The sequence below is a fragment of the Nanorana parkeri genome, unplaced genomic scaffold, assembly GCF_000935625.1.
Source record: "Nanorana parkeri isolate BGI_ZX_2015 unplaced genomic scaffold, ASM93562v1 scaffold231, whole genome shotgun sequence".
Classification (NCBI taxonomy): Eukaryota; Metazoa; Chordata; class Amphibia; order Anura; family Dicroglossidae; genus Nanorana; species Nanorana parkeri.
The window spans coordinates 629708-647886 of record NW_017306499.1 but is presented as its reverse complement, the minus strand read 5'-3'; the positions used below and the strand labels follow the sequence as shown (position 1 = coordinate 647886).

Sequence of the window (18179 nt, the reverse complement as noted above, 5' to 3'; positions counted from 1 at the left end):
CGGGGGGGCACAGGGGGGGTGGGGGGGGGGGGGGGGGGCGCGGCGTGCACCTGGGTGACACCAAAATGACTGACAGTCATTTTGGTGTCACCACCTCTAAAAAGACGGGCACTCGGTCATGGACCGAGAGCCTGACAGTGTCAGGAGAGGAGGGGACCCGGCGGCATACCTAATCCTGCCGGATGAACGTCCCCTCCTCTCTCTGCCGGCGTCCATCAGCAAGATGGCCCCCGGCAGGTGTCAATCAGATGGCCGCGCATGCGTGATGACGACACAGCGGGGGGTCACCCGGTCTGGAGACCGGGTGACACCCGCCCTCGGAACGCCCCTCACTGGAACCCAAACACTTAACCTTACCCTTAAAAATTAACCCTTAATTTGAACCCTTACTGTTGACCCTAACACTTAACGTAATCTTTATCACTAGATTAACCCTATAGACTAAACTAAAAGGGCGTACTTATCAGGTGCCACAAGTTCAGAAGCATAAACCACAGTTCTGCACCATTATCTAATAGTAAAGAGGACATCCAATTATTTTAAAGGTTCTGATATTTCTTCATAATTAACCAATGTTCTGAGAAATCCCAGATGCACTTAAAGTGGAAGCGAACTCAAAAACTGATGATTGGTTATTCTATATAGAGCCTTTAGGAATGTTAATTGTGTCTGAACAGAAGCCTAAAAATATAACTTTTGTCTAGAATTCCTCCCTAAAAATAACAGTGCTCTTCCTGGTTTGTGAGAGTGCCTAGGCACCAATATCCCTACAGCATCATAGCTGTATTTTCGCAGCATGAGATCAAAGGCACTGCTGCCTGACTGATTTGGAGTGAGATTTGGTGATGTCACTACTGTGCTGGTCGCTGTTCTCCTTGTTGGAGGTTCAGACATGAGGAAGCAAAATGCTGTCTCTACCAATATGGTCACACAAAGACATGGTGCAGAAAAAGGCATGGGGAAAACATCAACTGTTGGGGGATCACATCCAAACTGCACTCCAATGTGTGCATGCCTTTATTCATGTGCTAACATGGTGAGACTAGTGGACAGCAACGTTTGGGAACCGTCATAGTTTCCTTTGTTAGGCAAACATAGTGACACTGTGTTTGCCTGATGAAGGGACCTATGATCGTTCCGAAACGTTGCTGTCCACTAGTCTCACCATGTTGTTTAGTGTCTAAATAAAGACATTTACATGTTGGACCTTGGAGTGCGAATTACTTCTTTTGCAATACTTGGATTCACGTGGCGCCATCGGCTGGTCATACCAGTACCCATCTTATAAACTTTGGGATTCAAGTGTCACTGGTCACTAGTCCTTTGCCCTCTGCCATCCCGGAGACTGCCAGATGACCCCGCTCGGAGCGCCGCGACGCTCGGCGAGGTAAGTAAGAAGACGCGCTGTCGCTGACTCGAGTATAAGCCGAGTGGGGCACTTTTCAGCCAAAAAAATGGGCTGAAAATCTCGGCTTATACTCGAGTATATACGGTATTTGGACAAAGCTTCCAGAGTTAATTTCCTCTTAAAGCCACACTTTACAACTCTTCTCACCGAAGGGTTCAGTCTTCTACACAGCTGCAAAAACCTCCAAATCGGTTTGCAATGCATGATGGATGCTTGCCTACTTTTGTCAAACTTGCAGTATTTTCTGACATCTGATTCTTATGGGAATTGCTGAGAACATAAGGAAGTCTTTCCCGATCTTCCTGCTTATACACTAAATACAGCTGTGCTGAAGACATACCCAAAACACTACTTTGCAATTATCAGACTGTCTTACTGCACAGTCACATGTTCAATTATGTTTTGTGCTGCAGGTGCCGAGCCATCGCACCACAAAATCAGACTTGAAAGTGTCCCAAGGTTGGAAGGGAGTGTATACGGTTACCGAAATCAATGTCAGATTACCTGGTGCTGATGACAGACCTTCAACTCAGTTTGTGCTGAAGAAATTGGTAGTCTGTGTAAGTAACATGTTTATTAAGATCCTTCTTGGCTAGGGCAGGAGGATCATTATCAACCATGTTACATCATCATCATCGGACCATGCCATGCCACTCTGCTTGCCCCCCCCCCCCTCCGAGATTACGCCAGAAGCAACAACCTCTTTGTAGGGACAGCCCTGGGTAGCACAACTGTAAATATTGAAAGCATAAAGCTAAGGCTATAGGTCTTCCAAAACCTACAAGCACAGCAGTTTGTTCTGCTGCTGAGATCTTAAAGATAAGTCCAGCCAAAACATTCTGTTTAGTTTCAGAGAGTGTGGAGAAGGATTACAACGTCTGTTGGGTTTTTACTGCAATCCATTACAGAGATTTCCCTCATATACGTATGTCACAGTAACAACAGTTTCATTAGACAAGATGGCTCTGTTGTCACCATCAGGTAATTTGCCATCACTGGGGTGTAGACTGAAATTGGCTGCTAAGAGGCTACAGGAGATCAGCCTTACTGAGGTGCAATGAAGGAGGAAAAAAAGGTCCAAACCAAGTACTTTATTTCAAAAAAACGTTTTTAGTATTTTAGCTAGGGATGCACCGATACCGATACTAGTATTGGTATCAGTGCCGATACCGAGTATTTGGGGGAGTACTCGTGCTCACCCAAATGCTCCTATACCTTCCCCGATACCGGAACTTCCAGTCAGAGGAACATTTCCTCTGGCCGCCAGTGCCATAGGGGAACATGGAGCCAGGTTCCAGTGCATTTAGGAACCTGGGCAGCGAGTGATGACCCGCCTCCTAGCTTCCTGATTGGCTGGGAAGCCGGCTTTCAAGCCAATCAGCATCGAGCCAGTTTCCCGGCCAATTAAGAGGCAGGTCATTACTCGCCGCCCAGCTTCCTGATTGTCCGGGAAGCCGGCTTTATGCTGAATGGCTAGGAAGCCAGTTTCCCGGCCAAGCACAATCAAGCCGGCCAAACAACATGGAGCCAACTTCTTGGCCAATCAGATTGCCCGGGAAGCCGGCTCCATGCCAGCGAAAGCACGGTATCGGTACTCGGTATCGATACCGAAAAAACGATATCTGTGCATCCCTAATTTTAGCATGTAAAAATGTTATATTAGGGTTAACATCTACAGATATCGTTGCCACAGGTTGTGAGAGTTAAGGACAGTTTTGGAGTTCTTCTTTAGATAACCCCGCTTGCACTGAAAATTCAGGGAACCCCAAAAGCCACAAATCACCCTACAACATTTTACAGTAATTACCCTCCAATCCAATGTTTCACTGACAGTCCCAGCTTCCTCAGAAGAGATCCTAAAGCTGACCTCCAGCAAGTCAGACAGAGCCCACCTCATTTCCTGGCAGGAGGACGTTTAGTATCATCTAGCTCTTGCCTCTCAAGTCTGGTTGTTCCTGGCCCAGCCCATTTATTCATTGAATTTTCAGTTCTTTCAACCATAGAGGTTTAGCATCACATGTAGGCTAGCCAACGCAGGCCTCCCCACCCCTCCAGAATAACATCCACCCATGAAGCATTTTGTTATTGCCATAATTCCTCCCAAGAGCCAGCCCACTGCTTGCATCATATATCAACATCTGTGATGTTTTCAGGAAGCTATGTACAGCCCCCTGACAGTCCCTCCAACCAACCATGACTTTCCTGAATTGTATAGAAAAGCACAGTGACCCAGTGATCACATCACTCATTCTAAAATAAGGGATGTAATAAGGAGGGAAAGCTTTTATCTAAAAATGTAATTAATATGTTCTTGAAGGGGAAAGGAGAACCAGGAAATGCAAATTATAAGCAGATTATTACTTATTTATTATTGGTATTTGTATAGTGTCAACAATTTACACAGCACTTTACCTAGTGTACATTCACATCAGTCCCTGCCTTCAAGAAGCTTACAATCTAAGGTCCCTATCTCACATGCATACATTCAAGGGCCAATTTAGACAGGAGCCAATTAACCTACCAGCATGTCTTTGGAGTGTGGGAGAAAACCAGAGTAAAGCTACACAAGCACAGGCAGAACATGCAGATAGTGGGTTTGAACTTTGGGTTTTGAACCAGGGACCCTCAGTGCTGCACAGCAGAAGTGCTAAGCACTACACCACTGTGCCGCCCACATGCCACTGTGCTGCCTCTTTAAATTGGAATTAAGAAATGTAAAGGTTTGCTTTCTTATACTAGACATTTAGAAATGTAAATTGTTCCTACGTAGTACCCTAAAAATGTACTCTTTGTCTTTAATTCTTCCTGAACAATAGCATCGCGCCGCGCTTCCTGTACTTTCAGCATTATAGCTGTATATCTGAAGTGTGAAATCATCCAAGGCACTGCTGCCTCTGGCTAGTCTTGATGGAGAAAAAAACTGTACCTGAATATTTGCAGTGCAGTTTGTAATGGTTGCTAGTGAATTCTGATTTGACTGGCTACTCCAAAACATAAATCACACTCAAAATTACATATTCAAACTTGATTTGCCTGAGCACCTGTGAAACGGATTTGTGGATGTGGAGCACTACAGACAGTTCATGTTTCTGACATATTGATTATTAGGTAGATACCTATAGGCGCAGACCTCCCACTATTGCATGCAAATAAGAAACTAAACAGGATCTGGTAGTTTACCTGACAAGATCAATGTTCCCTTCATCATGGCGTGGAACCTCATGGCTTCTATTTACAGCCTGCTGTGCTGCTAAAACAGCTACCCGTTACTGCCCCCAGAGAGGGATGTATTGGAAGACACAAGGTTGCTTGCTCATTCAATCTAATGCAAAACCCATCTACCAAGAGCTCCCTCTAGTGGCAGCCGCAAAAGGCTTTTTCAGCACCACAGCAGGTTGTAAACGGAAGTCGGGAGGTTACAGACTGCACAGCTTTTTGAAAATTCTGTGAGCAAATTAGTTTTTATGCAGCCTGCAGAGGCAATGGCAGCTAGGAAAGCTAGATTAGCAGTTATCCTTTAAAACATTATATCTTCTACTAGTGATGCACCTTATACAGAAATACAATGAACATTGTTGGCAGACCTCTCCATATGCTGTCCATGTATTCTAGTTGTCACGAAAATATCCATCTGATCCTACTGACCATTCATCCAATTGCCATACTGTGATCTGATCTCTGCACACAGACAATCATCCAATCTTGCTGTACCACTTCATATTGAGCCATCATTCATTCCTAGGTCTGGGTATCTCTATTCTGCATGATCAAATCTTAGTGACAAAATTGTTAAACTAGCACCCACACACGTATTTTATATGCAGGATGTTACATATGTAAAGATAAGCAATAGCAAGGAATACTTCAGAAAAATACACGTAGTTGATTTCCTTGATGCATACCTTTTATGATCGAAATATGTATGCTACCACTTCTCACTTCTTTTAGAAATTCCTAGTTTCATGTCTGACATGACTATCCTCTGGCTTCACTGACCCAGAGTATGCACTTTAGGATTTCTGACTTCAGTGCCTTCTTATTTGTTGGTTCAGTGATCAATTAGTGAAACTGAGTGACAGCCAGGAAACAAGCCATTTCTAATCTACTAATCTGGATTGCTAAAAAAAAAATAGTATAACATGTATGGGGAGTATTACATATCTAGATGGTGTTTGCACAATCAGCCTGACTTTTTTTTTCTGTCCAAAATGAGGTTCTGCCATTTCAAGGATTGCTCCTCCAAGAAAAAATGGCAAAGTGTACCCTCAAACCCCAAAAATGTAATACACGGGTATACAGTATATACTATTGTTTTTAGTATAGCTACCCACAGATGTTAGAAGACAGTCTGCCAAACTGGTCTTTTGCAACTGGATTTGGCAATGATCTAAACCAGTGGTCGTCAACTTACAAGGTAAAAGGGGCCCCTCAAATGCGGCCCCTGATGACGCCAGAGGACCGAATATAATATTTATTATTTGAATGCTACTGAAAACTGTCATAGACTGAAGACTTCCTAGAGGAAATGGTCAGAGATTGTCCTACAGGAGTGGTTGGAGTCTAAGGTCATGGTATAGGAGACAGTCAAAGACTAGGGACATGTTACATAAAACTGCTAGAGATCACTGCTGACTACTGCGGTCTGTAGTTTGGACCTCAAACACCAAAAGACCATATGTGGCCCTTGGGTCACAGTTTGAGCACCTGGGATCTAAAGTAGGGATGTTCAGATACCAAGTACCGTACTCGGTACAAGTAAAAGTACATGTACAGATACTTTTCCAGCTCCAAGACCAGACTAGAGAAAAATTCAAAAGTTACGAGGCAGCTGTCATTTTTAACGAGCACACGGAGCTCCTAGGATTTGTACATCTGTTTTTGTACATCTACTCTGTTTTAATGTATGATTTTGTTTTTTATATAAAATATATATCTCATGAAAATGCCAAGTGTTCGCACTGGTATCTGAACTAGTATCTGAACATCCCTAATCTAAATTGTATGGGGCATGTGCAGACACCAGTGGCCAAGTCCTATTTTGAGAAACAGCAATTGGACAGGTTAGAACACCATGTCCAATAGCTACCACCCACCACCCCCAGAATTCTGGCACCTCCCATGCTCTTTGGAGGCCTAAACATGGACAGTCATGTTTGACAGAGGTGGGATTGTGCCTGCATTGCCGACCACACTCTAATATCTATCAGAAGCATACAATTCCCATTATTAATGATTCGGTAGGGTAAAAAAAATCAACCTCCAGCAGCAGGGTAAACTAGCAGTCATCTGACAGTGTACACTTATGGGTCAATATACAGTACATCTTCTTCAATCACCAGCTAACCCCAAAAATCACACCATTGATGAATGAGATGATTCTGAAGCCCCTACAGCCAGGCAAACTGATACAGAGCAGAAATGTATTAAATAAATCAAAAATGACATAAGCAAATACAAAAGGGCAGATGAACCCAAAACAAATTCAGCACCTTTCAGCTTGTCAAGGTGTGTACCTTCAACGTCACAACCTATTAAGATGATCCCTTGGCTGTGTAAACAACCAAATATATCTACAATTGCTCCATTATTTTAGTAAAAAAACCACAGATAAGGGTTCAATGTTATCTAAACTGTCACTGTGTGTGCATGAGTCAAAACGCAGTTTTTAATATATGCTGCTACAGATGTATATAAATAAACAGGAAAAATACAGTACATGTTATTTATATCTACAAATAAACACATGTATCATTTCAACTTGAAAAAAGAAAGAACAGATTAAAAGATAACAAAATGATAAAGAATCATCCAAATGAGCATAGAGCCAGTGATGAGGAATAAGCTTTGCATACCCCGGCACATTGAAGAGATATTTATATATTGCTACCTAAGATCAATGTAGTGGTACACCGAGTAAAAAGAAAAAACAAGATGCACACTGCAAGCCCACTTACCTGATGATGCACAAAGCAGCAGCACCACACCATGAGGTTGCATGAGATGTATTTCCACTCAGGTATATAATCAGCTCAATGTTTGAGAGTACAGTAAGTTGAGTATCAGGAGGCTGCAGTGTCTGCAATACAGCTTCATGCTTTCCTTCCAGCTGCCTGTGCTAACCCCTCCCAGTGCATAGCCTAAAGTGCAAGGCAGGAAGCGAACTATCTGTTGCTATCAGAAATGTAGCATTCGGAAAGGCTTTGCCCCTATGTGTGGTTTTGTTAAGAGCACTTATTGGGGAAAGACCTATTACACCACTTGCAGCTCAAAGGACAGGGCTGCTGCTGATACTGCATGCTGAGAGCTGTCATGTCTCAATCTCCGGGCTGTGGTTAGAGTATGAGATAAGGGGATCAGTCATCAGCGAGCTCCACATCTGGGTCGGCTAATGTCCTTTGATGCTCCAGGGTGGTGGTGGGTCCAGTTCTTCATGTAGCACATAGCAGATGAGATAAGAGGCAAAGGGTTTACAGGTTTCTGGAGTAGCGCAGTTCAAAATGTAAAAGTATTTCTTTCTTTTTCAGAATGTTTTGCCAAAAAGACACACTCTTGCTTGAGGTTCCACCACTTCAGGTAAAAAAAAAAAAAAAAGACCCTTAGGCCTCATTCATATGGGGCATGTTGCACTTGACAGTGTTTATTCGTTCTCCTGCGTCTCCATAGACTTGCGTGAGCTGCCGCGTGGATATTCCCGCAGCTCCAGGCGCATGAAAAAACATGCCCCAAGTGACTGAGGCCTTAACATTGAATGCTCAGGTGCTAAATACATGTTTTAAAGAAGAACTCTGGGAGGGGAATTTACCAAAACTGGATCAGACAGGATCTGAAACAGTTACCCATGGAAACCAATCAGCTTTTATCTTTCATTTTAAAAAATGAACTGAACAAAAGGAAGAGAGAAGCTGATTGGTTACTATGGGCAACTGCACCACATTCTGTCTGCTCCAGTTTTGATAAATTCCCCTCTAGGTATTTTTTTTATTAACCCTTGCAGTGAGGCTAACTGCTCGTTTTGGTCTAGGGCTGAAAGTAACTAGGTTATACTCATCTGATTCTCCAAGCTCTTGCTCTTAGACTGGTTTCCCAGCCTCTCTGCCCCTCCCCTGCAGTGGTCTAAGGTCCAGTAAATCACCGCGTCCAATACACTGTGTATTGGACGTGAAGATACAGAGGGCAATTCCATTGCTACAGCATAGGAGGGAGCGCTGTGACAGCCGGCCGGCTCAGAGAATCACGTGACTATAACTTTGTTATTTTCAGCCCTGGACCAAAACGAGCAGTTAACCCTAACAGTGCAGGGGTAGCCCCACTGTAAGGGTTAAGAAATCATTTACCGGAGTTCTTTTTTAAAGGTTAAAATAACAAAAACTGCATGCTCATAACTATCACATATACAGTCTTTTTTTTCTACTGCCAAATTCCATTTCGACAGATTTCTGGGTTTCTAAATGAAAGCGTATCTAAATGCAGGAGCAGAATTGTAAAACATTGCAGCTTACCAGTCTTTAGATGCGGTGGCTGCATTTCTTTTGACACATTCCCTCTCCTAGGGTGACAAAGCTCACTCACTGTTCTGTATCTGTGCAGGAGCAGCGTTGTCGCCCAAGGACATGAAGTGTATTAGAACTACAGAACACCTCTCTCTCTATAACAAATGATTTGTGTTCCAACGTAAAAAAAACACGGTACAGGAAGTGTTAAACTAAGGGTAACTCTACCATTAAACATTTTGGTTTAAACTTTATGGTGGTAGCCGATCTCGGGTACATTAAAATTCCATGATGATTCTGAAACATGGGTGGGGGGGACGACTGTTGAAGTCAAATATCTTACAGAACACCATGGGTGGTAAGAGACCTGCTCATGCATAGCATAGCGAGACTGTACACTGACAGTATCCACTACAACCTTTATCTCTGACTATCCATTTTCTTTGAAGGAAAGAAGGGGACTGTTGAATGATCAAAAGATGTTCCAAATTTGCTGGAAGATCTCTGAATGCAATAAGTGTAGGTGTAGCAGAAACACTTCTTATTGCTCTGTTGTTAACCTCTCCATTATCACAAGAGAGTCATTGTTCTGATAGCAGGCTCTGCTCTTTATCTAAAGACAGTTTGCTTCTGGTCCAAAGAACACAGCGAGAAGGTCAAACTAAGCATGCCTGCTCTGGCCAATCACTAATGTCTAAGGCCACTTTAAGACAGATATGAAATTAAATTGCCAATTTTAGCCCCTTTGTTACCTTTCTCAAGGTGCCCATACACCTTGCAATCATCGGACGAATATTTCCGTCCGATGATCGAACCGTCGTACGATTTTCCCCATCCTGCCCCAACCATCAATTAGCGGTCTTTAGCAGAAATCAGCTGGAAGGATCTCGTTAAGCGACCGCACAGATTTTTGTTCGCACTTGAGCAGTGTTAATGGTGCAATTTTTTGTGTATGAAAACTCCATCAACCTATCGAATTTCGAAGTTTTCTAGCCTGCTTGAAACCTGAAAGTCGATCGATTGTACAGTATTTGCGGTTGTACACTGCCCATCAACCTTACGAATATCGGACGAAAACGCGATCCCAACCGAAAATCGGCCGATATTCATAAGGTGTATGGGCACCTTTAGACCTGGTTCACACCTAGGCATTTTTGAGCAGCAGCAAAAGCGATTTAAAACACCCAACACAAGAAATCCCATGATTTTCAATGGCCCCTGTTCACACCTGAGCAGCAAAACCCCAGCATCAAAACGCCAAAAGCAGAAAAAAGTTCATGAGCCAAAGTGCACGTCTTCATGTGTGTGCATTTTCACGCGTGCAATAATGTGCCAAACAAGCATAAACGTGCAAAAGAAGAACTCTGAACCCGTGTGTACGGGACGCGCGAAAAACTATGCTGCCTTGGTGTGAACTGTGAACGGGGCCTAAGTCCAGCATCTCATTGTTCTGTGACAATCAATAGGAAACAAATTTCAAAGGGCAGGATGAGGATCAAATTCTACCTGGTAAGTAACACAACTGGTACTTCCTCTTCCTGTATCACCCATGACCTAAATCCCAATGTCAAATTCTCAGTTAATGACCCCTGTGTCTAGAAATTAATACTATTGAGCCATACAAAACTAATACTACTAATATAATCAGGCTGAAGTACATCTGAAGGTGTAACAGGGTAGAGATAGGTGAGTGAATAAGGGTCATGCTATGGTTTACACAGGGGAAAATATATAAAAAATATATAAAAAGTCCTGCAGAATTCTCAGCCTTAACATAAATCGGGAGATTCTGGAATGTAGCCCGATGTCTTGATGCGTGAATCAAAATTTGAACACATGTAAGACACTAAGCTCTGTCACATTCTGAAAGAGAAGTGATAGTTATTATCAGGGGCATCCCGACCGGGTATAGACCGGGTGACACCACGCCGTGTCGATATCGCGCCTGCCGTTAAAATGAGAGAGGAGGGGGGGGGGGGGTTCAGGCGGCAGGATGAGGTTTGCTGACGAGTCCCCTCCTTTCTCTTGACACTGTCGGGCTCTCGGCCCACGCCCCCAAAAAGAACTTTTTTCAAGTGACGAGATTCAAGCGGCACTACACTTACTTGTGAATCCCTTGCTCTGCCCCCCCCCGCCCTTAAAATGAGAGAGGAGGGGGGGGGGGCGTTCAGCCGGCAGGATGAGGTTTGCTGACGAGTCCCCTCCTTTCTCTTGACACTGTCGGGCTCTCGGCCCACGCCCCCAAAAAGAACTTTTTTCAAGTGACGAGATTCAAGCGGCACTACACTTACTTGTGAAGGACACCATTGAATATAATAGAAATCCTACTGTCGAATGTTGAAGCGCTTCTGGTGAAGCTTCAAATGGTTTAGCTGTGCACAGAGCCTGAATTTAAAATCTACTAATTTAATGGTGAAATTGTAAGAAAAGTCAATTGAAAGAAGATATTGTAAGGTATGAAGGCTGCTTTACAATCTACTTTGGCCTGATTACTATGTTCCAATCTATCACTGCTCCATACAACATTATCTAGTTTTTATTAATGGACTAGACCTTAAACCCAATGTAAAAATCCTGCCTAAGAACAGATAGGAAAGAGCCCATAAACATTTTAAAATGTATAATTGAATAAAAATGTAGAATCTTGTAACATCAGATTGTAACATCTGTGTCCAGCCATAGATATTCTAGTATTGAGATCTACGCATTTGTGTCACAGATTTGAGCACCTGTTATAAGCAGAACAAGCCTGCCTCACTCCAGCTGGGTTCCAAAGTTATTTTACAGTATAAAGAATGCGACGGAATCGGCAACATTTTCCCTGCTACAAAAGAAGAGGGGAGATTCTACGACAGGGGAAGAAAATGCTGAAAGAGTCCACCAACACGAGGATTAAGCCACCAATAGGAGAACATAGACTCTATGAGAGGGGAAGGAGGAACCAGAAAGAGTCCACCATAAAGAGAAGATAGAGTCTATGGCTGGGGAGGGAAGAACCAGGAAGAGCCCACCAATAAGAGATACATTTTATGGCAGTGGAAGGAAGAACCAGGACTACTACAATATGAGCACATATTCTATAATGCAGAGGGAAGACCCAGGGACAGCAAAAAGGAATGAGCCACTGTGGCACAGAAGAAAGATCAAGGAACAGCCCACAAACAAGAGTGAGTTTCCATGGCAGGGGAAGGAAGACCCAAGAAGAGCTGCCAAACATGAGGAGTGAGACTCTATGGAAGGGGAAGAAAGATTCAGGAATGGTTCGCCAATAGGTGAATAGATACTCCATGACAAGAGAAGGAATAACCAGAAGAGCCCTTTAGAAGAGAGGATAGTTGCTATGGCACAGGAAGGAACACCCTAGTAAATGGAGTGAGACTCTTTGGCAGGGGATGAAACAGCCAGGAGGTCTGCCAGAGAGTATAAGAACCCAGTGGGTGATTTAGCCAGAGATGTAATAATCTATGGTAGGGGAAGAAAGTCTCAAGAAAACGAAAAAACAAGAGCAAGTCTCTGCAACAGCTGAAAGATGACCCAGGAACAGCCAACTAAAAGGATTGAGTCTCTATGGAACAGAAGGAAGATATAGGAACAACCCACCAACAGGAATGAGTCATTATGACACTGGAACAAAGAGCCAGAAACAGCCAATCAATGGAAGTGAGTCTCTATGGCACAGGAAGAAGGGCCCAGGAAAAGCTCATAATCAGAAGCTAGTCTTTATAGCAGGGAAAAGAAGATTTAGGTGTTCTGCGATTGGAGTTGCTGAGAGTATTAAACACCACTTACAAGAAGGGTCTGATTCATAAACACTTAAAAAGCTAAATATGAGTGAAGGTGGGGTTGTGGCCTATAGCAACCAAAATGTTTTTTGTTTTTTTTAAATGAAAGGTGAAACCAGATTGATTGCTATGCGTAACAGCCTCACATTGGCTCTCATTTTCTATTCTACAATTTTTATGTCTCTACTCCAAAAAGTGTAATGTCAATTAAAGCTGGGCAACATTATTTTTAGGACTTAATATGTTAGTGGGTTGTGTAATTTTACCTTGTTTGCACTGCAAACAGATTCTTCAGTGAAGTGAAAAAAAGTTTTTTTTTAAAGGTGTCATTAATTGCTAAAACAATATTTTTGAAAGTAAACCAAAATACCTAAAGCTAAGGGGCAGCCTGGTATTCCCGTGAATAGCACTTGTTTCTCGAGTGATTCCTGGCCCAAATACTGTAGTCTAGCTGTGTGCGATGACACGTTTGTATGGACATGAAAGACACAATATCAGGAACACAGGAGTCGTCCATGCCTAGGAAGCGTGCATATTCAAAAGCCTGGCAAATTGCCATATCTACAGCCAGCTGCAAATTGCTTAAAAGTGTGGCTTCCTTTAACGCAAAAAATATATTAAAACAATGAAAATGTTGATGGAGGATCTATTGCTCTGGAAAGGATTGTCCGTACAGGAAACTGAGTTTTGCTGGCTTAAAGGCAGCCACCTGGCCCAATATCACAGGCACTGCAAAGCTGTTTACTCAGCAAATTATACACTATTAACAAGCAGTAAATTGGTGCGCGGTTGTACATACAAATGATATATATTGTTTATCGCTGTCTGGATCTTCAAAGCCTGTGTCCTATCCGTAGAAGGGAACACTAGACGCTGCACAGCTCCACAGCTACAATCGTTTTACAGAACTCCATGATGAAAGTGAGAAACAGATCACGCAAGTAATGAAATCCTGATGTGCTGTATATAGCTGATGTGTAATCAGGAGAACACATTGCAAAGCCCACCCATCTTGGTGAAATGGATAGAGAGGTTTTGATTTTTGTCAAACATTATAAGTAAGCGAACAGATTGAGTTGTTAAGTGCGGCTTATCTTTTTTAATCGAAATACACATGCGGCTTGTCGTGTCCATGAAGTTATAAGGGACCTGTTAGACAAATGAATATTCTTATCCTGTGTTTCAATATAAACATTTAAAGATAAAATATGCTTTATATTATATTTCCTTTTATTAGTTAGAATAGCTTCTTTTGTGCCCCTCTCTGATTTAGTTTCACTCTGTTACAGGAGAAAGATTTTCCTTGATTCAAGGCTAAGCCCACCAACTACTGTTCCCCAACTAATGGTGCTGCCTTAGGGTATAATCGGTGCAGTCTCACTGCACATTGGAAAGACAGTTGTCATGGCTTAGCTATGAAGCCAGGAAAAGTCAGGCCCAAATAACAAAGTTGAACTAAATTGGAAAGCATCAAATAAGCTTTTTGAGCTAATAAATACTCCTAGAATGAGATCCTAATAGGTTGGACTTGATGGACTAATGTCTTTATTCAACCTCAAATACTATGTAACTATGTAACTATGTAAAAGTAATAGAAGGAACCTAGTGGTATCTGCTCTTTGGCAAGATTTTTACATTTAAACTTTTATAATGAATTACAGTTTTACTTTAACTGCTTTCCGTCTGCCCATTGTAATTAACAGCTGGATGGCTCGCACTTGAGGGTGGGTTGACTTTTTAAATGTCTTTTCCCGCTCCTACTCGCAGACCTGGGACTGGCACAGCGGGTCTGGGTACACTGATCGGAGGGAGAACAACACACTTCTAGCAGCTGATCTCCCCTCCGATCACTAAAAGCAGAAGCGATGTGTATTACATCACTTCTGGTTTCAGTGTGTCATTTCTCCGGCTGCTGTAGCCAGAGAAGAATGGCCTGGACAGTAAGCTGGTTTAACACCCAGTCTTCAATTAGCTAAAGAAACTTATACTCTAAGACCTCCCCAAGTACTCCTTCTATAGCAGGTCCCTCAGGCTTTGGTATGCCTCCCTTGTGACAGCGTAATGGGTCAATCTGCACCAATTGCTATCACATGGGCAGTTGTAACTTCCAACTCTAGTACACCCCGTGCTAGAACCTACAGAGAATAAGTTAAATCTTGTGACTAGATCACTTTAGAACTTTTGTTCCATTGTTTGCATGTGGAAGTTCAGAAAGAAAATAAATATACATACGGTATTACAGACCCATTGGGAACCTTGACAATTAAAACTGAATATGCTCACATAGTCTACCAGCATTGCATCCTAGATACAGTACAAACATTAGTCACATGCTTCGCTCAGCTAAAACACGATGGAAAATTTAAACACCGTAACACTCCTACACATATTATATATAACTGGAAATAACTGAAGGGAAACACCCAATACCCACACAGATCATTTATAATGTGCACGCACATTTGTGGGATTCCATATCACCATAAGATGGCATAGGTTACTTTTACATCACACTGCTTCTTCAAGGCCATCTTCTCATTAAAGTGACACTAAAGTAAACTCAGGAGTTAAAACTTAAAAATGCATTCATGTACCTTAACTATTAACAAAAATGTATCTTATTTGTGTATCACTCAGCTGTAGATCCTCAAATCATCTCTGAATTGAAACTGACACTGTCCTTCCTTCTGAAGGGTGGCTACTTTTGTTCCCCGTGGTCCCTGTGTTTGTTGTAAAGTAGCCACCATTCCAAGCTTGCTCCCCCCAGATGGACTACAATCTCAATACCAATGAATAAACTAATCATAGGCTTGTTTAGTTTCAATGGTTAAGTGCTTGTATGTGTCTAGGTTAAAAAAAAAAGTTATACTCGCCTCATCTTTGGAGCCACCCAGCTCTTAGACTGGCCCCTTCTGCCACGCTTCCCTTCCACTGCAGGATCATCAAGTCATAACGTTCTATACAGTGAATAGGACGTGAGGACGCCAAGGTACATGCCATCTCTGCAGCAGGGGAGGCGATAGGATGCGATAGGATGGTTTGGGTGAGTGTAACTAACCTACATACAAACAAGCACTAAACCCTTGCTGTGCGGTGGTAGCCCTACTGCAAGGGTTAACAATTTTTCCCTGGAGTTTTTCTTTAACCTCTTGTTTAGGCAACAAATATAAAGCCTGAATCTCCCATGTCTTTCATTTTTAGGTAATAATGGTCACAGGGTCAAATAGGGTGAATCTACCCAGCAGGTGCACAGACAGGAATAAAAATAAACATTTCAAAAGGGTTCTAATCCTTCCCTTCTCTATCTACATACAGTTTAAAGCAGGGGTAGCCAAACTCCGGCCCATTACAACTACCCCTGCTGTACAGTAATAGCCTCCGTTTGTAAGTAGGAGTCGGATGTAAGCCGGATGTATGTAACTCGGGGACTGCCTGTATATACTGTATATATATATACACTGAGTGGCCAGATTATTATGACCACCCCATCAGTACTTCGTTGGGCCACGAGATGACTCCACGAGATGACTTTGTTGGGCCGCCTCGTGACTCCACGAGATGTTGAAAGGTGATGCGAGGAATCTGACACTGCACTGTTGCCCTTCTGTTGTCTTGTACCAGTCATGCCACTCTCCGTTCTGCCCTAACATTGACTAGTCGCTGACGGTAACAATTTGCACGTTCAGACACAGATTTTCAGGTGACAGTCCAGTCTTTAAACACTTTAACAACAGCTGCTCTTGAACATTTAATGAATTCTGCTGTTTTGCTGATACTCGCTCCATGGCTCCGAGCGCCAACAATCATCCCACGTTCAAAGGCTGTTAAATCGCATTGTTTACCCATATCTTCAGAATAAAATGAGGTCTACTGTCGTGGTAAACAACCTGCTTCCCTATTTATAATGGTCTGGCCCTAGATGTTCACCTGTTGTTCAGCCAAACATTAGAGTGGGGAAGATGTAAGGTATAAGTGACTTTGACCATGAAATGATCATTGTTGCCAGATGTGGTGGTTGCAGCATCTAAGAAACTGCTAACTTTCTGGGATTTTCATACACTACTGTCTTTCATACAGTACTGTCTTCTCTGTCAGAGAATGGTGAGAAAAGTAAAAATAAATCCATGAGAAGTTCTGTGAATGAAACATCTTGTTAGTGACAGAGATCAGAAGCAAAAGGCCAGACTTGTACATGTGGATAGAAAGTCTATATCTGCTCAAATAACCACTTTTTAGAACAGTGCTGTGAAAAACCTCTCAATGTACAAGTTTGACTTTGATGAGGATGGACAGCAATAGCAGATGACCATGCCAGGCTCCACTTCTATAAGCTATGAACAGGAAAATGATACCACAGTGGACATCATCATTTCGATCGACACAACTGGATGACTATAGCTGGAAAAAGCTTGCCTGGTCTGCTAAATTTTTATTTCTGCTGTGATATATAGGAGGTGGGTAAAAAAGTTGGCATGCAGAGTAAAATCCATGGATTCATCTTAGCTTGTATGAATGGTTCAGGTTGGTGGTGGTGTATTGGCATGAGTGGTGTTCTCTTGAAACACTTAAAGCCCCTGAATACCAAATAGGCATTATTTCAATGCCACTGCATACCTGAATATTGATGACCATATGTACCTCTATGGGTACCCGATGGATGTCTCAATTTAAACTAGATATGTGTGGCAAATGATATATAGATATCTATATACAGGTGAAACTTGAATAATTAGAATATTACATTTTTCTTATTAAAGTTAAATAGTATGTGAATCCTGGGTGAACGTTGCGTGACCCATGGCCAAACACATTTACAAACAGACCCTTTAGAGATCTTTGTGTTTTACCTTCTCTGTGTATGGTTTTACATTTTTAAATCAACTATTTATAATGTCTGTGTTTTCTTTTTGTTAAAAAAAAATTAAAATAATAATGCTAAGCAGGAACAATTACTTCCAAAAAAGGACAGCAAGAAATAACATATGCAAGTCAGAGTGAGAAAAAGTTCAAACCTATATATTTAAAAGTGTGTGTGGTGTGGCTGTTTTACAGAATCCTACCAGCAGGGTTACACTAATTATAAACCAGCCCCACTCTTCCTTCATCCTTAGAGGAAGCTGCAGGCCTGGGAGTATAGAAAGATCTAGGGAGGAAGCACTTCAAGAGTAGAAGGCTTTTCTTTGTTTCACGATCTTATCCACAACTAGAATTGGAAACTATAACCTTGAATATGAAAAGTTTTCTTCTATCCCACAGCAATCAGATTCTTTTCAAACCCACTCTAAGAAGATGACTGCTGGAAAATGACTGACTTCTTTGCACAGATAGAAATATCATCTTCTTATACCAGGCTGTTGTCTGTAGGTCTCTGCCTCACCATTAGCCCCCTGACAAATAAAACCCTCTGGATCCATCTGCTGCTGCAACCAGTGCAACTATTGGGCTAAAAAAAAACGTGTGTGTAGCCATAAATCCACTAAGGGTCTTAAACAGGGGTGT

At 42.3% G+C, this 18179-nt stretch overlaps 1 protein-coding gene across 2 annotated transcripts in view; it reads right to left on the bottom strand.

The window, feature by feature from the left end:
* ARHGEF3 (Rho guanine nucleotide exchange factor 3) overlaps positions 1-18179 on the bottom strand; it is a 261754-nt gene that overhangs the window by 144305 nt on the left and 99270 nt on the right. Inside the window, exon 1 of one of the 2 annotated variants that reach the window (XM_018556284.1) lies at positions 7363-7513. The exons of the other annotated variant lie outside the window; for it this stretch is intronic. Coding sequence (XP_018411786.1) covers positions 7363-7395 — 33 coding nt within the window. The 5' untranslated portion in view covers positions 7396-7513. Of the gene's footprint in view, positions 1-7362; positions 7514-18179 lie in introns of those variants that run through there. 2 annotated transcript variants of the gene reach the window in all.